The sequence below is a fragment of the Apostichopus japonicus genome, chromosome 10, assembly GCF_037975245.1.
Source record: "Apostichopus japonicus isolate 1M-3 chromosome 10, ASM3797524v1, whole genome shotgun sequence".
Classification (NCBI taxonomy): Eukaryota; Metazoa; Echinodermata; class Holothuroidea; order Aspidochirotida; family Stichopodidae; genus Apostichopus; species Apostichopus japonicus.
This window is the reverse complement of record NC_092570.1, coordinates 5,920,792-5,948,233: the sequence shown is the minus strand read 5'-3', so window position 1 is coordinate 5,948,233 and position 27,442 is coordinate 5,920,792. Positions and strand designations below refer to the sequence as shown.

General features: G+C 37.2%; 2 protein-coding genes across 7 annotated transcripts in view; both read left to right on the top strand.

Annotated features, from left to right (window-relative positions):
• Nucleotides 1-203: 203 nt before the first annotated feature.
• On the top strand, nt 204-16,468 carry LOC139975374 (uncharacterized). 6 transcript variants are annotated; one of them, XM_071983293.1, is made up of 5 exons: nt 7,727-8,041; nt 9,890-10,103; nt 11,148-11,327; nt 12,920-13,045; nt 14,188-16,468. In XM_071983293.1, the coding sequence occupies exons 1-5, from the start codon at nt 7,886-7,888 to the stop codon at nt 14,655-14,657; spliced, it is 1,146 nt and encodes a 381-aa protein (XP_071839394.1). In that variant the 5' UTR covers nt 7,727-7,885; the 3' UTR covers nt 14,658-16,468. The 6 variants fall into 6 exon arrangements, with proteins under 6 accessions (XP_071839400.1, XP_071839398.1, XP_071839394.1 ...); XM_071983296.1 differs by lacking the exon at nt 7,727-8,041 and adding an exon at nt 8,417-8,586; XM_071983295.1 differs by lacking the exon at nt 7,727-8,041 and adding an exon at nt 8,671-8,915.
• Nucleotides 16,469-19,366: 2,898 nt separating this feature from the next.
• Nucleotides 19,367-27,442, top strand: part of LOC139975367 (IgGFc-binding protein-like) — a 61,676-nt gene continuing 53,600 nt past the window's right edge. The window contains exons 1-5 of the mRNA XM_071983263.1: nt 19,367-19,524; nt 20,589-20,900; nt 24,157-24,390; nt 25,854-25,979; nt 26,718-26,882. Coding sequence (XP_071839364.1) covers nt 19,470-19,524; nt 20,589-20,900; nt 24,157-24,390; nt 25,854-25,979; nt 26,718-26,882 — 892 coding nt within the window. The 5' untranslated portion in view covers nt 19,367-19,469. The remainder of the gene's footprint in view (nt 19,525-20,588; nt 20,901-24,156; nt 24,391-25,853; nt 25,980-26,717; nt 26,883-27,442) is intronic.

Below are 27,442 nucleotides of genomic sequence, written 5' to 3'. Positions count from 1 at the left end.
TTGACAAACTTGTTGGAAATTTCTGCATCTTTAATTAAAACCCATGTCGTCTTAGCTTTCTGTATGGCGAAGATCTAATTTTACAAATCTGGTTATGTTTTAAGAATTTATCTGGCAACAGTATGTTTAGTTATGTCATCTTGTCAATTGTGCTGAAAGTGACTATGTTTTTCTCTATAATTTACAAAGCGTTTCTCCGCACTCTTAAAACAGTTGTGTAAATATTTCTACACAGGCTCTGTGTAAATGTCATTTTACACAATTGTGATTGAAACTAACACTTGGTTGTGTAGTTCGAGCTATGTTCGTCAGTTACACAACCACTTTCCTGCTTTAATTTCAATGTATTAATTTATTCAGTACTGTAAGCAGATTATAAAATTAAAATCAGTTTATAATTTCATTTGCACTTTACTTTTAATTTTTCCTGGATTTTTAAGTTGAGTAAAAATGTTTTTTTAAGATTTCGTAGCTTTATCTGGCAATAAACTGCCGCCCGGGAATTTTATATAGGCTATCACTGCACTGTACTTTACTGACGCCGTTCTATCAGTCATCAATACTTACGCTGGTAACCGTCTGCTGTTATAATTACCTAATTTTTACCTGTCAACGATGAACTTTGTCCAAGAAAAACTCAAGGAATGGGGTCTTTCTTATATGCAGGACATATATGAAGGTTAGTTGAAAATATTTCTTGAAACTAATTTGGTTTGCCAACGCAACTTCGTGCAAATCACAGGCTCTCGTAGTTTATACAGTGTAGTGTACAGACTAGTAATAGGCCTAGTACAAGTAATAATTACTAACGTTAGACCTAACGTTACACAGTATAGGCATAGGCCTATATCTAGTAGCATGGTGGGCTCATAATTGACGCACTTAAGGACTTGATCAACGATATCTATCAAGGAAAAATCCAAATGACTCGACTGTATGTGTTTTTCATATGTGTAGTTCCTTAGAAATGTTATGATCTCGAAATATTTCAGGTTCTGTGCTTATGCACCGTACAATTGAGCAGAATTTGACCACAAAATGTCTGCCGTGTCAAGTTCTTTCATACCCCTAAATTGACACATTCGTTGAAAAGCTAACTGTAGTGTAGGCCTTAGTATACATCCATTGACTTTAGATGCTGTTTGTTATGCTCTGAGCCTCTAAGCTCAGACTGGTCAGGTTCCACAGAGCAGTTTTATCATATTGAGGTATTGTTGGTTATTTTTAGGGAGTAAGATTTCCAAATGACCAAAAAATGTGCAAAACTGGTGGGAGTGTGTTAAAAGCTTAAAAAATACCACAATTTGGTCAGCAAATAGCTGAAATGGATTCAAACTCATGAAATGTGTCATTCTGCTTGACTGCAAAAAGTTTAGGTGGCCTGCTGTATCGTTGCTAGTAATAATTGAAGGTGCGTCAATTACGGGGGTGCGTCAATTATGAAGCCTTTACTATACAGTAGTAGGCCTATAGCCTAGGCATAGTTTGTTTATCAACGAAAGCATTTTATTTATCAAAGTAAACGGCTGCGCTGAATCTATTGCACTTATTTATCTCCTTTTAAAATATCATAGGATATTTCTAAAATCCTGCATTATAGGTTTTTTTATTTTGATTTGAAAGAGAAAATTACTCATGACTAGAGTATAGAGGCTACAAGTACAATCCTAGAAATCATGAAGATAGGCCTATCCTGATTTGATGTCTTACTTCTAAATCTAAGCCTACACAAATCAAACCAAGGTTGTTCCCAGGAATTCTCCCCTTAGTTTGAAAAATTGATGTTGCTCAGGTGCCAGGTTTAATACATATGCTTCTTATACTCTAAGCCCTTGGACTTGGAGCTGATGATGTCGTTGAATATTTCCCCAGTAATGGCCTTTTTATAAAGTTGAGGCCTATAATTCTACATTCTTGTTAATGAGAAGGGCAACTAAGTTTTCTAAAATTGCTAAGTATTATGAGTGCATGTCTGCTTCATTTTCTGAACCCATTTTCATCCTGTAGGCTTATAGTATTTTCCTAGGATGCTGATTCATTGAAATTTGATGGAAGTATGTATACTTCTGTGGCACCAGCTAAACAGCTTTCTTGTTTGAAGCTAGTGGCTACTAACAGCGGTCATTAAACTACGTAGTTGATCATATTTTACTATTATCAGCTGCGTTATGCAATTGCACTTTGTGGCTGCTAGCGTCAACGATGCAGGCTGACACCTTTTTTTTTTTGCGCAATCATCAATGCAGTGATCAGATCACATTCGTCAATAGGCTATTGTCAATCAAAATCCCAACCAACTATGTACAGCAGTTTTGCTGTTTAGCTGTTCATCTAGCCTTAACTACCAAGCACAGCACTAAATTGGTTACTGTATTCAAATCAAACTTTGATTATACTCCAGCAGGATTCCAGCAGAACTTTTCATAGAGCATTATGAATCTGCTGTGCACTACAGTAAGTTTAAATTACGTAAGTCGCGTGCAGAGCGTAGTGTAGGCTAGGCCTATGTAGTGAACTATATGAACCGATGTTTTTGGCATGTTGCTGTTGAAGTTTGCATAAATATCACAATAGAAATTCACATAGATTAGGCAATTGCTATTGTAACCCAAGAATGCTAATGTTAATACTGTATAGCAAAGGCTAGAAGCCTTGACCTATTTTTTCAATATATTAGAAATCATTGATAAATTACTACAGCTTTCCCTTAAGTTGGGAAAGGGGATATTGAATGCATAGGGCAATCTTGTGTGCATTTGCATTAAAAGCTGAGTGTTTTCAGTTTGTGCCTCTAAAATCCTATCAAAGCTTATCCCTTTGTGTAGTTTTGTCATGCACTCTGACCATCTGTAAGTGCAGAAGTTATGGTATAAGTTTTCATTAATGACAATGAAAGGCTAGTTCACAGATTTGCAAAAGAAACAATTTCTATGTACTGATAGTAACAGGGAATACCTCCAAAGTAATGAATGGCATGTGGATGTTCCAGCATGCACACCTTAAGTACCAGTTCAGTTAATAACTGTCATTTTGACTAATGTTCATTCCATTCCATATCTTGTTTGTAACACTTCAAGTAAATCATCTTTTTCTTTTAATTTTAGAAAATGAGATTGACATAGACAATTTCCTGTTGCTGGGAAAGGAAGAAATAAAAGAACGTTCCCAAAAGTTGGACCGAGAATCACGTTTATGAGGAACTTTGAGGCCCTGAAGAATGAAGGAAAAGAAACGGTGATGATTTTTTTTCAAGTGGAGGTGCAGTAAGGGTTTGAACAAAATCAAACAAGACAAATAATAAAGCTCTCTCTGATCCCACAAATTTTGATAAGGAAGCTGTTGTTACTGCCAGGGAGTTAGCAAAACAAGTAAACACTACAAAGAAATATATAATTTTGTATTAACAATGGCGCTAGAGTGTTTCCACTGTCAAACTGAAGTTAATGGTGGCATAAAGGGGCTCTTTGCACATTTCAGAGCCTTTTCTTTGCTTAGAGGAAGTGATTTTAGATCTATTGCAGTGTGTGAAGAAAATGGATGTCAGCAAAGCTTCTGGAAATGTTACAGCTTCAAAAGGCACATCATTAAACAACACACAATGCCTAATATTTGCAATGGAGAACATATCCAAGAGCAAGATGATGATTTGCCTGTGGAGGCTGTGATAGGAAACATACAGCAAGATGACATTTGCATTGATGACATGGATGAAGATAGTGATGATGATGCATATAATGAAGAGTGGGATCACCTTGATGAACAGCAAGTTAAGGAACGAGCTCTCATGCTAATTTGCAAACTTAAATCTTTCAGTAGTGTGTCTCAAAGTTCAGTGTCAACTATGGTGCAAGATATGTCTCAGCCTTTTGATGACCTTGTTGGAAGTCTAAAAGAAAACACAAAAGCATTTTTGCATAGCCAGAATGTTGATACTAACAGTGAGCCTGTTCTTGAGCTCTTTGAGAAGTTTTTACTTTGTCAAAAACCGTTTTATGACATAGAGACAGATTACAAGCAACTGCAGTATCTGCTGGCATCAAAGAATTTTATCCAACCTATTGAGAAAGAGAAAACATTAGGGTATGCACCAAGAACTGATATAACTAATGGGAATGTGATGCAGGTGCCAACCCCTCGTGTTTTCTACTATGTTCCTATCAAAGATGTCATCAAACTTATTTTTGAGAGTCCTGGCTTTGTAGAATGTGTCAATGAACATAGGGGGAGCACTGATGGTGTTATGGGTGACTTCCATGATGGTGAATATTGTAAGACCCATTACTTGTTTCAAAGGAAGAATAGCCTACAACTTATTCTTTCAATGATGATGTGGAAATGACCAATCCATTGATTTATAGTTTATATCTATTAAAGTACATATTTCTGTTTTATTTCTTGTTGTGTAACGTAAGTCGCTGAATTCTATCAACTTTTCTTCTCTTTATTATATGTTTTACGGTTTTATTCATTGTAATGGAGAGCATTTGTTTTGATCTCCCCAAAATAAATATATACAGTACCAAGAAAATTGATATCCTTTTTTGTATCGTGAATAGTGTCCTACTGTACATCTATAGTTATGCAATTTGCAGTTAAGTTTAACACAGGTCTTACTGTAGAATCCACACAATTAGCAAGCTACTATTTATAACATCCAAAGATATGTGAAGCACAACAGGAGAACTGATAACCTTATTCCGGACATGGTTGATACATACCAAAACATTGAGGCTGTGTATAGTCTATACTGGATATTATTTTTTAATTGATACTTATGCTCTGTGCTATGAACTATTGCTACAGAATGTGTTAAGACTGTACAAAGTATGTGTAATATGTGCTCATAGTTGTGTACATTACACTAATCAATTGTAAAAAGGTTGTGTAGAATTAACACAACTTGTGTATGTTTTTTTACACAAGGTGTGCTGAAATTGCAAACTGGTTGTGTACAATTTACACAAGTATTGTGTATTGGGATATACACAACTGTGAGTAGATTTAACACAACTGTTGTGTAAATGATCACTTACACAACAGTTGTGCAGTTTCTACACAAGGTTGATAGGTGCACTAGTTACACAGCAGTTGTGTAGAATTTTACACAACCTATGTAATTTTTTTTTAGAGTGCGGGAGATAATATTCATACAAATAAGTTGCATTATGATGTAAATCTAAACAAAGAGAACATTGATAGCAGTAGTATAGTATGCACCGATCACACCCTTTTGCGGTAGGTATATGTGGTGGGTAAGTTTGGAGAGTGAACCGAAAATTAATAGCGCCCCCATTTAGGCAGTCGTTGATATATGTAATTCATAGTGTAAAAGTATAAATAGGTAATTATATATTTTATAAAAGTATATATAGGCCGAAGTATTTATATATTAAAGTATACTTTTAAAAGTATATTTAGACCTAGGTGTTTATATATTTATGAAAGTATACTTGTATATATTAGCCTAGGTGTTTATATATTTATAAAGTATACGTGTATAAGTATATAGGCCTAGGTTTTTATATATATGTAAAAGTAGCCGGATATACCAGATAATAATTAAAATAATGTCAACTACTACTTTAGTCCACAAAAACTCACTCAGTAAACAAAAAGAAAGGATGTAATGAACAACGAAGGCGAATACCAACAATGAACTAGACCGGGCCGAGTGAGTGGTGTATTTTATAGGCACTTATCATCCAATCCTTGACCGAGAGGTGTTCATCTGCTATCTGGATGCCCGAACTGTTCTGAATCTCCGGGTGCTCAGTTTAGGTCATGTATAGTGCACACCTCCCACCGCATCGCTTAGGTGTGCTTCTTGGGTGAGAAGGTCAGAACCCCCCCACCCGTCAGTAGTTCCTAACTGCTGATGTGAACCACTGATTGGCCCATGTGGATTTCTCTTATAAAACCTCACAGCCTCTTTTAGCTCTTGAGTTATGTCAATCTTCATGGGCCATTGTTCACTCTAGCTTTTATTTTATTTTTAAATGGCAAATAAGATTTAGTCGATTTTTATTGGAATGGAGAGCTTCTTTCATGCAGAGACAAGTATTTGTAAAGTAACGATAATATATTTCAGAAGCTTTCAAAAAGCTGAACGAAAAGGATTTGCAGAATACGTGATTAAAGTAATCAGTACAATAATCGTTACGCAAAAGTCTATTCACTGTCGACTTGGGATTTGGTCTAGCCGAAACATTGAAGTGTTATAACATGGTTTAGATGATTTGCGTATATAGATATAGTCACTCGGTACAAACTAAATCCACGAGAAACGTGTGATATGCTAGAAGGTCAACTTAGGGCAAAATTGTCAAATGGATTCGACATCAACAGACTATTAGGTCTAGGCTCAGTTTGGTTATTAACGTCGGGTATTTTGTGTGACTACAAAGCGTTTTATAATGCAACAATGAGAATGATGGTTGTAAGCCAAGTTTGAGTGTTTGTGAGTATCGGTACTTTAGGTGATGAATATGCATTTCTTGAAGGAAACACGCAAGCAGTTGGGCAATTTTCTAATGATGATACCTCTGTAAACTGTACTCCAATGTCATGCTTTCAAAGCACTGGCATTGTCAGTACAAAACAATTCCTTACCTTGATCTGTTAGAAACATGATATTCATACTGCTCGTACTGACAATGAGGGTGCTCTGAAGCGGGACATAACACTAACACAAGACATGTGGTGAGAACTTATCCCATTTGGTATGGTACTACCCTTTGTTGTTAAATTCTGGAGTGATGCCGTGTTTCTAATCCTCAGTAATGATATTTTCCTCAATAAACTCAATGTATTATTTGGTGATTTAAACGATATTGTCCCCCACCCACCCTTAACTTCTTTATTCTTTATGCCCCAAAAAATGTATTTATTCTTGTAGGACCAACAGGTATAACACAGGTGAACCATTTTCACCGCTCGTTCTCCTTTACACATCAGGTAGAAAAGTTTCGCCTTGATGATAAAGCTATATATTAAGTTCTTTGATTATTTCAAGCGGCTCTGGATACCAGTGATGAACAGCGCCCCCAGGTGACTTAGGCTAAGGGTGTGAAGACTCGCGCAAAAAGAAACGTCTAATGCCGGTAATCTGACCTAGTTTGGAATGAGGTGTAACGGAAGTGTTAGACACCACCATCGATCCCAGAAAATAGACACACACTTTGCTACCGTCGGTAATTAGACATAACGGAAGTGTACAGTCAGTACATACAGCTGCGGTCAATACCCACAGCACAGTGTAAAAACGATACAGCGATGGGCATCTCAGGTCCAGCTAAAGATAATAAGGTATCACGTTTCATTTCTATCTGCATTTTGTAGCGACAAGAACAAAACGTCACTTGCAAGCAACAGAAAGTTAACTTTTTTTTCAGATGGTCGCATGCGGTTTGGGGCGAGTCTTCAATGCCTTTAAGACAAATCTAAGCGGAATGATCTTACAAAGACTTTATCAAGTCTGGTTACTTTCGTGGATTATTCCATCCATTTAGCGGAATTATAGACAAAATATGAAATCCCTTTGTCTTTGTTTTTTCATTGAAAAGGATTTCGCTAACAGTTAAAACAGCTCACTTATGATAAGGTCAAATGATAACTTGTTATTGATTCCTTTGTGGAAATTATTATTTAACAGGATGCTATTCAGCTTTTAATTGAGTTATTCCGAGTTGTGATTACAGGATGTTTGCACTACACAATATAGCGGTACCGAGGGGTTGGCGGTGTCAACATTAAATAATGATATAATTTAATACTTCTTTATCCAAGTTTCTTGAAGCGTCTTATTCCTTCTGAAGTAATAACTTAGCAGAGTTGTTGTCATTTTGAATTATATATAGGCTATATATCCGCGAGTCTGAACCAAAATATGGAGAAACTGAGATTTTATGTTCTTTGTGATTTTATTTTGATGACGGTTTGTGTCGATCCAGAATCTTTACCGAACGATACAGTAGATATAGAGCAATGGGGAACTAGCAAAACGGAGGATCTTCATCTACGGAATATTATCGAAACTAACCAGGTTTGTTAATTATTAGTGTTCATTGTTAATTCTTTGTTTTGGCTTCTTTGTTTAGGATAAAAGGTAATAATCCTGTTTTCAGTTTACAGTTATAGGCATATATGATGTCATTGAAAATTATCGAATGATTTCATTATGATGTGGAACGTTTAAGAGGACGCTATTAATCTTGATTGCAATAGCACTTTAACATTTTGAAAACAAAATTGACGCTTCAGTCACTAACTGTTTATTAATTGAAGTGGCTGGACAACTTAGTCTAGCACACAACCCAGTAGGTTATATCATCGATGTAACACAATACTTAATAGACAAACATAAGACTTTATATATGAGCCTCAAATATCGAATTTGTGAGGGATAAATGACGTTGGCTGTCATCCGTGTATGGGTGCTTCTTTGATTATTGCAATTAAAAGAACTTATATGACAATATATTAAATTATTAATATATATTGATAGCATTTAAGGCCTGGACCGTGTAGGCGACTTCATCGTCTATGTAGCCTTAAACGAACATTCCAGAAAATAAACATATTATAAAGGTAAATATCTTGAAACAGTAAGAGCTACTACAAAATTACCGTTGCACGGAGGATATACATTGTATAACCCAGTTAAGTTTCCTACGTTATTCAAATACGTATCAGTTAGAAGATAGGTCCTTCCATCAATTATGAAATACTTTGTGACCCATGCAAGTAACATAGCATACCTAGTTCGTAATAGACATTCGCTGTACCTACAATCGAGGTCCCTTAAACCCTTGTGGGAATATTGCCCCCTGCACGCCATCCACACCATAATCATTACTCGATCACAGCGATCTTATTACGATCTTAGGACGCTTATATAACAATCGTTCAGGACAAAGGTGAAAGCAACCTATAGCCTATATTCTTTCGTAACGTATCTTAGTTTACATGGTAATGCTTCATTTACCTATACAACATCCTTCAGCGTTTTAGACATATAGGCTTTAGGCCTACATTCAACCCGCGCAATACACAGCTACAATAGGGGTAGGGTGGGGTAACGTGTCCCCCTCCTCCACTGCGAGAACGATGATCTCGACAAGAAAGGGGTGACGCCTTTTGTAGCTGTGCATTTCTCGGGTTGAATGTAGGCCTATAGTCTCTGTCTGAAACGCTGAAGGAAGTTGAATATATAATTGAAATCGTATAGTGAGTTGGAAAATCAAGAACAGTGAAAAAACTACCAGCCTCCATCGTGATATATATTATGTGCAAGCCGCGCTGATATTTTATACAATAACTCATGCACGTAAAAATCCCTAAATTGCTACTTCACTTCACTTATTTCCTCTGTTTCCGTTAAATGAATCAAAGGGATATAGTAACTAGATTTTATCATAAAAAACGGCCGATGATAAGTATAATTACGTATGGTAGATCTGTTTAATCTACTTCCAACACTAACTTTTTTTTTGCTCAAACACAACGGAATTTCTGTCAACTGTATGCCAAAAATTAAAAGAAAAAAGTCTACGAGTATTAGACAATCGGCAATAAACCCAGCAAAATGAAAGCAAATAAATAGGAAAAACCGGTTTATTTCTTATAGTCTATCATAAATGTGATAGCATTTATCAAGCTGCAAGGCTTTTAATTGGAGGGCCTATTAGATCGGAGGTCCGGGTTCCGGGCCCAACTATTAATCAGACCCTGAACATCAAGAAAGATTGATATTAAGAAAGGTTGGATAATTCCTACAGCGGTATTTTTAACCTGATAACATTAACACCATTGTGAAGTTGACCATTAATTAGTTTGTAAATGATCGTTATTCAACCGAAAATCATTTTCTTTATTTTTACTCTCTTCAAAGGTTAAAATCGATCGCCTTGCGTCAGAGGACAGAAGTATGAGAGAAATGTTGGATGCCTTGAGAGATGAGCTTCATTATAAAGGTGACACTAATGACGTCACAGAAGCAAGCTACAGACTAAACAAAGAACAATTTTCTGATAGGTCTCGACGAGAAGCAAATTACTTCCCAACAGAGAAGAGACTAAAAAATCACATCAGTAGCAATACCGGATGTAAGTAAAAACAAATGTTTACTTTCACGTGACCAACAATGACAATCATTAGCGTGCTTTTGTTTTTTATTTGATCATCAACCCACCAATTGATTTAGAGAGTAACTTTCTTTCGTAGTAAGAAGTTCGTCAACCCCCACCCCGCGTCCCTCCGTCACCGCTCCCCTTTCACCATTGGGTAAAACAACAGTTGGATTAAATCTGAGGGATTTATTGAATTTGGTTTGGACATATCTACATTCATGGGAAGAGGGGGGGGGGGGGTGCGGTAACAACTCTATTTAGGGTGGGGGATTTAACTCAGGTAAAAGATAATGATATATGCAATCGAAAACTATAGAAGTTTGAAAATATAATAGTTGTTACATAAAACAGCGCAATTACGTCCGATCTGGTATTGTGCATACACAGAGGGCATGATATGCACGCTGTAGTTATATATATGCACTTCATATTATCTTGTACAAGTTACAAAGGAAGGATGTTACCCAACTTAATACTGTTTTATCCATAGTACTTACAGAATTTTGAACTTTAAAGCAAGCTTTTAAACTTCCCCTTTTTTTGGAGTTGTTTAAATGTCACTTCGTGTTACTTAATGATTTCACCAGTTTAAAAGGAAGGAAGTTATCCAACGTAATACTATTTTCTCTTGTTGTAGTTGGTGACGCTTGTCATCTGACCGACTTCCACTGACAAACTTCCGCACCCCCTTAATTACCGCGTAATGGAAAAGGGAATTTAATTGAATGCGATTCTAGGTGACCAGAATGTGAAAAGAAAAACTACACCATATAAAAGCAAGAATAAACGAAACATGTGACATTTCCCAAAGATTGAACGGTTAGTATGAAACTTCAATCCTATTGATATGTACAATCTGGGTGTATATACAGTATTTTATTTATATATATATATATATATATATATATATATATATATATATATATATATAGGCTATAGAAATATCATCAGGTTTTATTATTTAATTTATAAGAATTCATGTTTTCATTTGGCCCATTTCATTCACGTTTGTATTTTCAGACAGCGAGTGTTATCTTTGTCCTGCTGGCCCAATCGGGAGTCCAGGTCCACATGGCATTCCTGGGATACCTGGTCGTGATGGATTGCAGGGTACCATAGGAATGCCTGGTCCGGTTGGTGCAAGTGGTAGCTCAGGAGCCCCTGGCCTGCCTGGAAGGGATGGACGTGACGGAACGCTAGGTATTAAGTTAATATATTTCAAACTATAATTGAATTTAGAACCATCGCTCTTTAACTGTTAATGATATTTATTAGTTCAAATATGGAAATAAATGGAAAAGAGCAAAGATATCTACGGCAAAAGAACGGGACTCGAACCAGTGAGCAACCCAGCCCTTAGTTGGTGGCGCTCTCTATATATATGACATTTCTTCGTTGGGTGCTCCACCCAGAAGCCACAGAACCTGTATACCGTGTAAGCAGGGATCACGGATTATTTTCATTTGATGGAACCCAGACAGCGGCGGGGAAGTTCATTCATTAGGAATTCGGCTTTGTTAAGTACAATTATACAAGTAAATGAACAACGTAATAATGACTATCAGTTTTCTGTTGTCATTTACTTGAATGAAAAGAGAAAGGTGGTAATAATATCAATATAATATCGTGCAGATATGTTAAATAAATATATTACCAGATATTGTTGGCAGATAAGAGAATGAAATTGTCAACAAAATACTCAACCGGGTGAATCGTCACCAAAACAGTTGTTTTATAAAAGAGAAGAAAACTAAGGACTATGTTAACTGCTAGTATAGTATCAGTATCAATAACTGGAGTAACAGTATAAGATATTATATATTAAAAAAACGATGCTAAAGATTTATCAATCTTTAAATTTTCATAGTTTGCAAGAGTCGCTCTCGAGCATATTTCAGCTTGTTTGCCTTTTTATTCGTGTGTTCGTCAATGTCTGCCTCGTTCGTGTGTCCAAGTTATTGCTTCCACTGCTTGTTTGTATGTGTTCGTTTATTCCATTCATCCATCCATTCGTCAATTCATTCAATTCGTTCATACTATCATATGTTCATGTAATCAATCATAATTTAAATCATTGATCTATCCATTCATTCATTAACTAATTCATAGATTGATTCGTTCATTAAATAATGTTTTTCCTTTTTTTTCCCATCTCATTTATTCACGATTATTAAACATGTATATGGAACATCGATTATATTTAGAAATCTAATAACAACATAGGTATGTCATCTGAATGATACAAAGGAATTATTAACATAATGTGAAAATTGATTCTGAATTGAGTATTTCTTCTTCTCCTCTTATACCGAAATATATACGTATACATATCCAGAAAAACAAACCATCAGTGAATACAAAACTCACGCTTACACACGCGCAAAAAAAGTACATATACAAACACATACAAATACCCACACACACACCCAAACGTACAAATACAGAGACACACATGCAAACAAACACGTTCGTACGAACATAAACACCCACACACAAGTAAAACAAAGCACAGTGAGGAATAAAACAGCGATTAAATCGTTGATACATTCATTCCTTATTCATTAATGCATTTATTTATCCATGCATTCAATCATCAATTCATTCATTTTGGCATTCATTTGGACATTCAGTCAGTCAACCATACACTCATTTGGTCTTGCGTGTATTCATTTATTTATTCGTTTGTTTGCAAGTTCCTTTGTTCATTGTATTCATCCATTCATTCATCCATTCACACATTCATTTAATTTCTAGCTTGCTTTAATGGTAACATTTTCTTTTGACATTTTCAGGTTCTTGCAGTGATACCCAGTCTGTAACGACACCTACGCCAAATACAACGACACATGTACCTGGTGTGGTCTTCGTTAGGTGGGGTAAAACAACTTGCCCTTCGACATCACAGTTTGTTTACAGTGGTAAGTGCACTACATGATACAATAATATCGATTAATTAAACAATTGCATAAAATACTAAAGCAGATAATATAGTGATCGAGGTAGTAGTATTTGTTTTTAAGATTTTCAGTTGCAGACGAAGAGCTGGGAGGTTGTCAGCTTAGTAATATATTATTATTAGTTATAGTTTATGAAGCGATAATTCGGGTTTTTCATGCACAGGGGTCCTTAGGTAAGAAACTCCATCTGTAGGTTTTTTCCCTGTTTGATCAGGTCTGTAACTTTGTAGTTTAAGGGGTTCAATTTTGGATTCTTTTAGCCCTTGGTACTATACCGAGAGTGATTATTACGAAACACGATTCACAAAAACGGTGGTTGGGTCCATGATTTCGAGCCCACAGCATCAAGTTGTGTATACCATAGAACCAGATACAATGGGGGAATAAACACAACGTGGCTGAGGTACTAAAGGAAGTTTGGTAGAAATTTAATTTGTTGATGGTAGAATCCAGCACGCTGAGTGGGGTTTAGTTAAATCGATATATATATATATATATATATATATATATATATATATATATATATATATATATATATATATATACAAACATACAAATATATATATAGATATATATAAACATACAGATATAAATATATATATATATAAGCATAATATGTACCTTAGGTCGACAGTTTATGGTAAAAAAGTGTACCTTAGGTCAACAGTGTACCTTAGGTCGACATTTCAGTGTCGACCTAATGTTTTCACTACCATTGTAAGACACTTTTTTAAATAGCTTTATAATGTTCTCCGTCATTTAAAAGTTTTGGTTAGGGTCGGTTCAGGGTTAGGGTTAGAAAAAAGGGTTAGGGTTAGATTAAATTTAGTGTGTAAGTCAATGTAACTGTCGACCTAAGGTAGGATCCATAGTTATATATATATATATATATATATATATATATATATATATATATAGGGATTAACGACTTCACTCATCCCACGTGATCGATCCCGAATCTGATGTCAGTTTGAATGCATGTCAATATTATCTTTTTACTCGAATGGGACTGAATTTATATTTTCGAAATGTCCTTATTATTTTCAAGACTTGAAATCAAATTTGGCAATATGTTATTCATTTTTTTTGGGTATTTTTGTAAGGTATTTCAGCAGGGACTTACCACATGAACAAAGGGGGTTCTGTAGAAATTCTCTGCCTTCCCAGTACGCCACAGTATTCCTTTGCGGTAAGTGGCAGACAGGAAACAAGATCGCCCATTGTTATGGTCGAATATAGTACGGGATCTTTCCAACCCTTACAGCAAGTTCACAACCATGAAATGCCTTGTTGTGTTTGCATGGCACCTCGTAGAATGTCGAAACTTGTGATACCAGCCAGAAATACGTGTCCCAGCTCAGAGTGGACTCTAGAGTACTCGGGCTACTTACAAAGTGCGGCGAGAACCTGGTATCGGACTGCAACTATCTGCCTCGACCAATCACCGGAAACAATCCCTGGAACCGAGAGTGACTGGAATGGGGCGATGTTAATGAATACAGAATTCAGATGTAACCAATGTGGTGAATATACAGATGGGTTTGAATTAACATGTGCAGTATGTACAATATGACTGTTACAGGGGCATTTAAACCTTCTTCACTGTATGTGCTATTACTGATTAAAACATCCTGTTAAACGTTTCTGTTAGACCAGATGTGTGTGGTGTGTAGGGCCGAGGGGAGGGGTTGTGGAGGGTCGAGGAATGGAGTCGGGGAAAAACGGTCGGACGATGTAGAAGACAATTGTCAGAAGTTTCCAAGACGTGATAATCAATTGAAGCCTTGGTGTATTTGTTATCATTAGCATGGGCAAAGTTTCCACGGGCAATGGCACTCCGTCTCCACCGTCAGTTTCGGTTATGACGTTCAGTCGGGGTAGTTTTTACGGTCAGCTCAAAGGGGTAGTTGAATTTTTCACCGACTAAGTGCAAAAAAAATCCTGACTGAAGGCTTCACGCTCGACTGACGGTGGAGGTGACGGGGGTGGGGTTAATACACTGGCTAATATACCACAATAGCCTATCCCTTTTACTGATAAACGTTTTCTTTCAGTATCAACCGTTCATGCCATATTCGGTCGATGGTTACGTAATGTATCGTAGTGTTCAAGTACAAACCTTAATTATGACAAGCCAAACATTGGCTTAATTTTCAATTTAAAATAATAAATGGCTAACTTCCCTGATTAAATAGTAACAATATTCGATTTATACATTATCTTACTTTGAAAGATTATTCTAATAAAATGATGGGTTAATAGCCACTATATTTTGGGTCGCTAAATCAATACCAGTGACGCCATGATGTTAAAGAAGTGATGGTTTCAAAACAAGGTAGTACATTTCTTAAGCCTCGTGCCACACTGGAAGGCTGTTAAAATAACATTCTGATCACACGTTTTATCACGAATATATGACCTAAGTGAACAGTTATTTTTTGTATTTATTTTTACAATAATTGCATCTGGCAACGTGATCATGCCAGTTCAGCTGAACACGCCTTTAATACTGTCACAGACCACATAAATACTGTCAGCCGCTGCATAGACTAATAAAGGATTGATAGCTCAGCAAAGTATTACTTAAAATTAGCACAGAAAACTGGCTGCTGAGAAAATCCATTAAGATAATCTCTACACCTAATTGTTCTGCAAATATAGCAATAAAATTGACGTCCTGTTACTCTTTTAACACCGCGGTCTCTACACAATTCCACGTAAGATTCTTATATATATTTGGGTGCCTTTTAAATCTTTTAAATTAATTGTTATTGTGAATACTGATAGGTTTCTACACGAACAAACAATCCTAAGAAGTGTAAAAATCCATCATAATAAAGTTCAACATTGATTGAACATTACTGTTGCATCATCAATTAATAGAATGAGGGAAATCCTACGGTGGTCTTGAAGGGACAAACGAGGTTTAGACTCACTTAATTCTATTTGTAAAGATTTCAACACGACAAAAGGGTACAGACAAAGCTATTGCTATGTTGTGTTAAACGATAAAGACAGAAATATATACAAATCGTCTCAGTCGTACGTCCATTCAGTACCACCGTACAATTCTATGCAAAACTTGATATTTGCATTAGCGCAAGCGTACAAGCCATGCACGCAAACTATAAGAGCGAACCACAGTGTCCTTCATGTATGTCATTCATGGTGAAATGATCAAGATGAAACCCTTTTCAAAGCATATTTTGTAAAAACTAATAATAATAATAAGTTATCACTTTGAAGGATCAGTTGAGCAAATGTGGGTATGGGAAATGTCTTTAGTCCGTCAAAGATCCTTTAATGAATTATTATCTCCCACATAGAAACAAAACGTTTGTTTTTCGATTTTTATATTTTTTTCTGATTGGTATATTAAACAGATCGGTTCGTCAACATTTTACTAAATTCGTCGCTCGTCCTTTTTTAAAGGAACTCCATTTCATACACTTTCTCATGTTAGAGCGATGGTCCGGGGGAGGGTGGGGGGGGGGGGGTCGGGAGACGGGAATCCAGGGTGTGGTTGTGAACATCCCCTTTGCAACCCCACACAACCTTGCTTGAGGACCTACATATAATTTATCTATGTAGACATACTTCCATAGTGTTACATAAGGTAGTTTTCATTCCACTGCCAAGTATTGCTGACGGAGGTCCCAGGGGTGCCGAAAATTCCAATATATTTTCTAAAACAGTTACTCCTTATTTGTCAATTATGAGTCATATCTGCTTTGTTTCTTTTGGGATGCGACATTACTTCTCTCTGGTAGCTACGCAATCACCACCTTAAACCACACCATTCTAGCATTAGAGAGATACTTCGCTGTGGCACACCCAGAATATATATACATATCAAAGATTAGAATTAAAGCAGTTATTGTTTGTCCGGTTTGATCACCTTGTTATACATCATCATGCTGGGACCGGCGGATTTCTTCAGTACAATCTTGGCGGGAACATTGATTGGTCGGGATTGTTCTATCGAATCAAACGTCTCATGGAAAGCTCAAACAGTTCCATTCATGATTTAATCTACGCCTTTCGATTTAAAACTTTTCAAACAGGTATAACAGAGCCTTTGAAATGTAAATAATTGTATACCATTGAATTTGGTGCTTTGCAGCGACCGTGTTAAATGCATACCAAATGATCGCAGGTTATTGTGAGGAGAGGGAAGGATTTAGGGTGGATGTCGGAGGAGGGGAGGGAGGAGGGAGGAGAGAGGAGAGAGGAGGGGGTTACATGTTATCAAACAAACTTAAAACGACGATAATTCATATTTACAGAGAGAGAAAGCGAAGACGGAGGAGGGGGAGGGTGGTACTACTAGACTGCCGTAGTATTTGATTTGATTTTTAGTAACAGTTGAGACAAAATGAGATCCTCAACCTAGTTATCACAAGGCTACAGAGTTCTCGATATTTTACTATGCATGGTTATTTTCTACGTTTTGAGCTGCTCATTCAACTTTATTTCCATTTATGTTTTCAGTAATCCAAATCTAAACATTGAAATTGAGTTGATCATCCTAGAAAGTAGATCTTTTAGAAACAGATGAGTCTTCATAGCTGCTTTGAATGATACAAGAGAAGGAGAGAAGTAGGAATGTAATTACTACCGTAAATTAAGACATCAGAGAGATCATCTATATTGTAGTGTTCCACTTTATGGAGTATAAACCATTGGTAAAATAGTGTACATTCAAACAACCATATCCCGAGTAAACAGGACTCACGAGATATTTAGATGAGGTTCTCAACAAATATTTTAAAATAGTTTTCGCTTGAAAAGAAATGTCACATTGTCTGCCACCGTCATATAACTATAGGGTGTGAAGACTCGCGCATAAAGAAACGTCTAATGCCGGTAATGTGACCTAGTTTCGAATGAGGTGTAACAGAAGTGTTAAACACCACCATCGATCCTAGAAAATACACAGCTTGCTACCGTCGGTAATTAGACACTAGTGTACAAGTCAATACCCACAGCACAGTATAAAAACGATACAGCGATGTACATCTCAGGTCCAGCTAAAGAAAACAAGGTATCACGTTTCATTACTGTCTGCATTTTGTAGCGACCAGCACAAAACGTCACTTACATGCAACAGAAAGTTAACATTTTCAGATGGCCGCACGCAGTTTGGGGCGAGTCTTCAATGCCTTTAAATGAAATGCGAATTATCTATCTTTGCAGAAACAAACACCAGCCTTAGACTGATCATCTTTCTTAATTAGGAAGTTTGTGCAGGTCGTCTGTTATTTTCGTTCGTTAATTAAAATATGACCTGCAGTTTTATGAACTCTCAGCCTTAGTTATGAAAGAGATAACAACTCGGAGGTTTTTATAAATGTATTTTGTTGCATTCAGCACCAGACTTCGCATAGCCATTCTCTGTGGCCTGACTTCCGAGAGTCAAGTACTGGATCAAAATTGACTTCTTCAGAGAAAACTCGTTCTATACGGTTCAGTATGGCTTATGAGGGAAACCTCATGAGAAGCAGATCACCTCTTGCTATAAAACAAGTATAGTCTATCCAATATGATCTATGTCATATGGCTATTAAGGTATTATTCTTTCGCAAATTTATTCATTTGATCATCATCATCATCATCATCATCATCATCATCATCATCATCATCATCATCATCATCATCATCATCATCATCATCATCATCATCATCATCATCATCATCATCATCATCATCATCATCATCATCATCATCATCATCATCATCATCATCATCATCATCATCATCATCACCACCATCTCACCATCATCATCATCATCATCATCATCATCATCATCATCATCATCATCATCATCATCATCATCACCATCATCATCATCATCATCATCATCATCATCATCATCATCATCATCATCATCATCATCATCATCATCATCATCATCATCATCATCATCATCATCATCATCATCATCATCATCATCATCATCATCACCACCATCTCACCATCATCACCACCATCATCATCATCATCATCATCATCATCGTAATCATCGTAATCATCATAATCATTATCACCACAATGCCCCCAAAAAACATCCCCACACCCTCTCCCTTACCGCAGACAGGTAAATTGGAAGTTTGTAACCATGCACCTTTCTTACCAATTTGTCAATGTTCAAGGCTGCCATCTAATTTGATTTCCTCTTAGCCAATCAGAAGAACATAAATAACATACAAGTTAGTACCGGGTCATGGTCTAAGGGCGACAGACATTTAGAGAGACTCGTTTAAGTAAACCCGTTGCCTGTAGATTGATTCAGTAGCCCGGCTATACATCGAGCAGGCTACTTGCGCGTTTTCTATATTTTACAGCAAATCGTGATTGAACAGGAAACCAGCTTTGCCAACAACCATGGAGGGCCTGGCAGCCATCATTCTCCTGGTGGTATTAATCAATCATACAAATGGTAAGTATATTATTCATTAGTTTTAGTATCGTTTCTAAAGCCGGATTAACACTGGGGGTGGGGGGGGGGATAAAAAATACTTTCTTGGAGGCTTTGAACCTCCAAAATATTCCTGGTCATTGTGATTGGTGTAATTTTAACAAGTAAAATGTCCCAACAGAGGAAAATGATTTTGCTTGTGCATGGATATATAGTAAAATACTTCTTTTTTTAAGTTTGAAAAGAACTGACACAGTTTCATGGATTCCTATTTGGAATCCATGCTACTTCAATGACCTTTAAAATATATAAACTGCGTACTTCTTTTCACTGTTTCTATACAAAGCTTTGATAATCATAATATAGAAAAGTAGCCTACTTTTGAGGTGAAGGAATTTCATTTATGTAGACAGATTTCTACCATTACTTTGTAAAAGCTGAAAATCTCTCTCACTCTCTCTCAATGTGACCGATTTCAGATACATTACTTCTTTATCACCCAGTGCATTCAAATGTCCCAATCTTATAAGGGCTGCTCGCTGTGCAATGCGTACGCTGACGCAGACGCTATACGCTGACGTGACGCTGACGTACTGTACGCTGACGCTGACGTACGTACGCTGACCTGTCGGCTGTACGCTGACGTGTCGGATTTGACAAATATTGATTAACAAAATATGAATAATCCATTCTCATAGATTTACAAGGACAGAATCGAATTTTGTTTCTTGGTAGTCTGCGTGCAACTACAACATCACGTATCGCAAATATATGGGATGCCGTTATTAGGTGCTCTTTATAGCTCTACCATATCCCCTGTCACACATGCATGGGGCCTATTATGTTTGGTAGTTGAAGGTCAATTGAGGTCTTTTGCAGGCAAAATATAAAACATTTATAATATCCCAAGACAACTAACTTCGGTAGTTTTGGTTAATTTATTAGCTGAATCTGAGGACTATAAAATCAAAGTGACTACAAAACAAAAAGAAGACTACAAAGTGTGGACTACAAGGACTAGAGAGTTGACATTTTTTTGGTCAAATAGTTTATAAGTTATTTGGTACTGTTTACTCACGTGACAGGTCAAGATGGTGTTGAAGACTTCACATGTATTAACGACCAGATAGGTTACGTGACCCGTAATGTGCCCAATCTGGTAGCTGCTGGGGCTGACACAGATCCAATAACCTTTAGCCGATTCCAGATAACTGGGGGGAATCAAATAGAGATGCCAGCCGGAAAAACGAGGTCTTTGGGATCGGATGTGTCAGTCCGCCCCTTTCAGAAACGGAAGGGTGTCCCCGAGGATACCCGTTCTGGTATCTTCGAATGTCGAACCACAGTTGGAGACAAAGACATATCCATAGTCGTTCCCGTAGTCAACAGAAAAACTGGTAAGTTTGTGTCATTTCTTAATAATGTACATTGCATGATTTATTTTACATAACGCGTATGTAAGGGCTTACAAAGGGACGTGAATCGTCGAGATCACGATCCAATAGCTAACATTATTTAACAATATGAGCATTTTATTGTCAAAAGGTAATGTTCTCTGTAATACGGTGAAACATGCAGCCGCCTAATTGTTACTGAAATGTTCATTTCATGCCTCCGAATTAGATAATTCTCTCACATGAAGAAAAAAATATTTTCTAAATATTTGAGATATTGCAGTCATCTTTACAATAACATATTGTTTTCAAAGTGCATAATTAAATCAAATTAAGTTAAGCATTCTCTCATGCACTGTGGCAAGATCAAACCTTCTTTTTTAAATCATTCATGCCAGTCCTAGAACACTACCGATAACACTGTCCTTTTACTGATATTGTAATTGGCGACAGTAGCTTATTTACTTTATAACGTTTCGTATGCAGATTAGGTTTGAACTTTTACTCATTAGGCCTTTATATACTGCGAAATTCTTATCTTTTGGAAAATTTTAGGCTGATGTAAGAAATAGATCAGATCCTTTTAAATAACCGCTTACGGCTGGACTGAAGGCTCTACCCGATTCAACTCCAACGTCCTAACGTGGATAATAATAGTATATTATTGGCATATATAGTAGTGTTCGTGTGTTCGCACCTATACGACTGGTCAAGGTTTAACCAGTTTTAAGTGGCTTCGGCTTCCGAGATGAGAAATGAAAATATGTAGCTTGTTTATCGTTATAATGTGTTGGCGGTTCATTACTGCAAATGCCCTGTTTCACAAGTGTTCCCAATTACCACGGTACATAATTTTGCGTGTGCACGACTAAATGGTCATTAGTATTGCCCCCAAAATATGCCAGAATGTGATATAATGGTCCCCAATGCTGTCAGATTTAACTGAACAAGCATTTTGATGGCATTCTCAAAGTACCAGTTTATAATTATCCACCCTGAGACATTATATTGTCACTTTTGATAATTCTCAATGGCTGCGAAACATTTGAGGACCAGAGCGGGTAAAAAAAGTACTTCTGAAAACCTCTAGCAATTTTTGCCAATGTCAAACTTTGTGGCCAACACTGAGAACTTTTAAACGGCACTTGTTAGTCGTTCTAACAGCAACCAGTCGCCCGGTTTAGAGACGTCAGTCGTTTAGAATGCCGGAGTTATGGGTGCCACGTGTGCCACGGGTGCCACGGGTGCCACGGGTGCCAGGTTCATACGTGGAAACCTGTGATTCTGTATATGAAACGTTTTACTTTGACACACCTTGACACAGGTTTGCCAGTTAGTTGGTTTCAAAACTACCTGAGAGGTTTTCCTGTGAAACTTGAAGTGACGAAACCTCAGGAGAGAGGTTAGCACAGAAATCCCGTGATAATAATATGTGCAGGCAAGAAATCCAATGTATGAAAATGTGTGTAGTATACTAACAGGTTTTTATTGCTGCCAGAGCCCAATGTTTCCAAGTTGTCACTGTATGGTATAAATATTCTTCTTGGCTTGGTTTATCTCAGGTTTTCACACTCTGTACCACGTGTCCAATCCACTGATTAATTCTGCACATTTTCACATGTTTTTTTTTTTTGATAGGAACACGGTGAATACATGTGATTTTAGATGTGAGATTGGTTCCCAAATCTGCTCATGTTTTTTTTTATTGAACCGTCAGTTGAATTACAATGCATGTACAAATTGCCCATGCATGCATTATGTAATGTATTGTTTTCACATTTACGTGTCAACTGGAGTTCGAAATGTTACGTACAGATTATATTTTCACAAAATAGCTATTTTGAACTATCTTCTGTTTGGCTTTATTTTCACAGCATTAACTTATTGTTTATGCTTTGCATTATTCTGCCAATGAAAAGCTTTGTAGGTATTTGGAAGTCTATTTGCTATGAAAGGAAACGTATTTTTCACACTTAGCTAGTTTTTGATAGAGGTTAGCATTCAGGAAGCAGGTCACTTCGCCCAACAACCATGGCGCCCAACTGCCATTTCGCCCAATCTTACCATTTCGCCCAACCTTGATTAAATATAATACTTCAAAATGAAACGTTCGGGAATTGTTAACGTTACAGGATACGAACCGAATATTAAGGAAACTTGAGGATGTAACTAAAGTAGTGTAATACTACAACCCAACATAAATCAAATTGAACTAGTGAAATAGAAACGGTGATATTATTCCACACCGATTCCCCTTTGTTTGTATAATAATATAACTTCCATTGCATGCGTATCCGCCTAGTGTAAGTAGTGTAATCCTCCATTATACCTGAAAAAAACTGCTCAGACTCCGATCGATATCGAGCGGACCTCACTTTATTTACCTATACCACGAAGTAACATAGCCCAAAATAAATCAAATTGAACTAGTGAAATAGAAAAGTAATATTATTCTGACTGAATATTAGTTTAAAAAAGGGTTGGACGAAATGACCATGCTGGTTGGACGAAATGACCAGCCTGGTTGGACGAAATGACCAGGCTGGTTGGGCGAAATGGCAGTTGGGCGAAATGGTTGTTGGGCGAAGTGACCAGCAAGCATCATTCATACCTGTAGAGTGTCTCTTCCTTAGCTCAGAATAATGAGATGTAGCCTTGTGCAGTAAAATCGCCTCGACCAGTTGGCTACGTTAAAATACTTTGTTGTATCCTACAGTAGTTAGACTGGTAGCGGTAGAAAAATAGATCTTATATACCGCTCTACAATGCATTTTCTCCTATCATCGTCTTACTCTGTGAATGCGACAATATTAACATTTTTAAAATTTTAACTATATATATATATTATATGATACCGACTGATTAGCCTAGTGGTTAGAGCATCCGCTTATCAGACGGAAGGTTCGGGGTCCGACTCTGGGCCGAGACGTTCAAAATGGGACCTACTGCCATCTTGCTTGGTGCTCAGCATATAAGTATGGAGTGGGGCGGAATATGTGTCTGATTTGTAAATACGATTTGGCGCCCTTTGTGGCAGCTCATCGTGTATAAAGTCTACAGTGACTTGAAAACGGTTATGGGATGATAACAGACAGTTAATTGGTTATAAGCACGTACTGCGCCATGAGCGTCTTCGGGCGGATACCGGCGCAATACCAAATGTACACTATTCGATTCTATTCCATAAACTTACTAATTACACCGAATTAAACTCATTTAGATTTAAGTATACATATATATTTTTCCCAACATTTTGCAGCAATTTTACCCCGTAAGTTTTTTTCCGTAACGGTTAATGCCGGCGAGGACATATTATTGACTGTAAAATCCAACACGAGAAAAGTAACTTGGCGAAGAAATAACAGAGATGTACCAGCATGGGCAAGAAAATTCGCTGTAAGGATTACAGGAGCCACGACAGCTGATTCTGGTATCTATGAATGCTTTTCCAACCGAAACATTCCGCACGCAGTTATGAGAGTCATCGTTCGCAGTAAGTATACATTAGCGAAGGAACGTGGGAAGAGGGGGTCGTCCCCCCTCCTTAAAGTGGGGGAGATGGGGGGGGCAGGATGATGTTTATTGATCCTCACTGCATTTAACATCAGTGCTAATCGTTCAACTGGATCTATTGTGATAGCAAAAAGGACTATTAGACATCGAATGATTCCTATAGCGCACAAGACATCTAAATAATATTATCTCTTCTGAAAATGTTAAAATTTTTATCCAATTTTTTGACATAAAAAGTAAAAATTGTCAATTAAACGCTGAAACTCGTTCAGGATCAGAAAATCTACAAAAGTAAAATTCCTTTGGTAAAGACCTAAGACTCCGTCGATTTTTCTACCCCCTTAGTTTTTGATAGCTTCCTCGCGACCTGGTATTTTTTAACAAAAAAAATTACTAGGATTTTTAAATTGAGCTATGATATCTTATAGTCCCCCCCCCCCTCTCTCCCAAAATGTCATTCTTTTACATATGCTATTCAGGTAGTCACAGGTGCCAGACACCTATGACCAAACATTATTCCGTGCTTTGTAAATCCTAATAGTTGAAGCAAATATGTTTTTTTAACATATAGATAGCAAGGCACCCTTGGATGGCATCCATTACCAGTTGCCTTTGACATGAACATTTGTAAAGCATTGCAAACATATCAATTTTGAGCCACAAAGACCCATGAAATGCCATTGAAAAGTATTGATGTTTCTGAGGAGCAAGTCAAACGATTTGTGTGTTAGACGTTACCGAAGTCAAAACCATGCACTTTGATTGATGAGTCCCTGATGTTTAACCGGGGGGGGGTAATTTTTTCAACAATAAAAATGAAAGTGATGACATAAAAATACAAACGTGTACATTTAGCAGCGTTTGTGACGGTCATAAGATCAGAGTTATATAGTCGCTTTATTCTGACTGTGGGCACATTGTATTTTAATTTGCCATTGTGTCCCTATTCCATATTTATATGCGACAGCTGGAGTCCATAGAATTACAATGCAGCCTAGTTCGACCACCATTTGTATCCTCCAAAAAACCCCGTTAACATACTTGTCACGATTTATCAAGAAGCTATTAATTTTGGGAATTATTCCACAAAGTATACTTACTCCATTTAGGCCTAAATGTGATAATTTATTCGATATTGAGTGATAAAAGGCAATTGCTATAGTATTCTATCATCAAGATTTTACAAACAAGTGCCGACTCCAAAGCACCTAAAACCGAAGATAGCGAAAACCCCCTCGAAATTTACGATAGCATTTGTACTTGCCAAAGTTGCAACATAATACACGACTGAAGCGGGTGTATATAGAACAAATTTCTGGGTAAAATGTGTCTTTCTACAGTAATAATCGCGTCAAAATAAACATCTAGAATGTACGCATTATGTATTATTTTATGATACTTCAGATTAGATAACCATTTAAATACAATTCATTACAATTTCAGGCTGCCCAAAAAATCTCATTGGGGAAGCCTGTGATATACCGTGTTTTTGCTATAATGGTGGCGTGTGTCGGGATGATGGCGTCTGCATATGTCCACCGGGATTTTCCGGAGAGCTCTGTGAAGTATGTAAGTATATTCCCCTATCTAGAGTGTTAAACGTATATATACATTTCTATACAGTGGACCAAACGGGGGGGGGGGGGCTATAGGGGGGACATGTCCACCACATTCCCAGCAATCAAATAACTACGTTGATTGATGGATGGATTGGCATTTAGAGCCCACCGGGGTGGGGTGGGTGGAGTTACATCCCCCGGCCTAACTTTAGAATCCGTACCATATGAATGGGAAAGCTTACTAGGGGCTAGGAATTAGGGTTAGGAGTAGGGAATAGGGTTAGGGGTGAGGAAGTATGGTTAGGAAGTAGGGAATAGTGTTAGGGGTTAGGAATTAGGGTAAGGCAGTAGGGAATAGGGTTAGGGTTAGGAATGGTACGGATTCTAAATAAGTAGGCCTATACCAATCCCCCTATAGTGTCTGGGCAACTTATGCAAAAACGTTAAAAGTGCCACTTTTCATGTATTAGAAGAGCACTATTTTGTCAACAGGAAACAAAAGGACAATTTTAAATTTAAAAAAAGGGGGGGGGGGTATTTTTCACGAAACTGAGAGTCACCTTAATTATCGTCTACGCTAGCCTTATAAGTTGACAACCGGCATATCTGTCGTATATACGTCCATACTGAGTATACAGAAACACATTGATTTTAACAAGGTTATAATGACATTGGTCGTTAAAATGATAGCTCGGTTCATCTTGCTAAGACTAAGAGCGTTGCTTTTATGACTTTTGTATCCTTACAGTACATTCCGCTGACAACTTTGGCAAAAACGGCCAGTATAGCTGTTCAGAAGCCCCAATGGACACTCTTGGGTTCGAGACGAACTGTAAAGGTGAACTGTTCTGCCTGCAGGATCCATATGGCTGTTCATGTGCCCCTGGTTTCAGGGGGTTATTTTGTAACGTAGGTAAGACAGACGATCCTCCCCATTTTTCAGAATTTGAAGAATATATCAATGGCAGCATATTCATTTCATAAAAATTTCTTAATATTGTTGTTGATAACGTGTGAAGAGGTAGGTTGTGCAGCTTTCTTAGATTCAGTCACTGTAGTAAATTAGTTCGAGGTCCGGAAATGCTTGTTCAGAATTAGAGTCTTACAGTAGCGTAACTCCGTGCTGAGCCGGGGGCCCCGACCAAAAGAAGGCAACCGGCTATACTGATGCACAGAAAAAAGGGTACCTCTTTGGATAGGGATCGAGGGCCCGTTTTTACTGGGAAAGAAAACCCTTGCAAGACAGTGAATGTTGTTTCTCACTCATACAACTTGCAAGATGTATCCAGAAGCCGAATTCCTCAATCCTCATTCCATAATATATAGTTACAAAGAATTGTTATAGCTATGTTGATAGTTAGTATTGTTCTGTCATTTCTCTTGATGTATTTGAGCATTAAAACATATTTGTCAGCTGGAAACAATGTGTAAATGCTAAATGGCCATTCAAATATTATAAACCAAGACACCCTG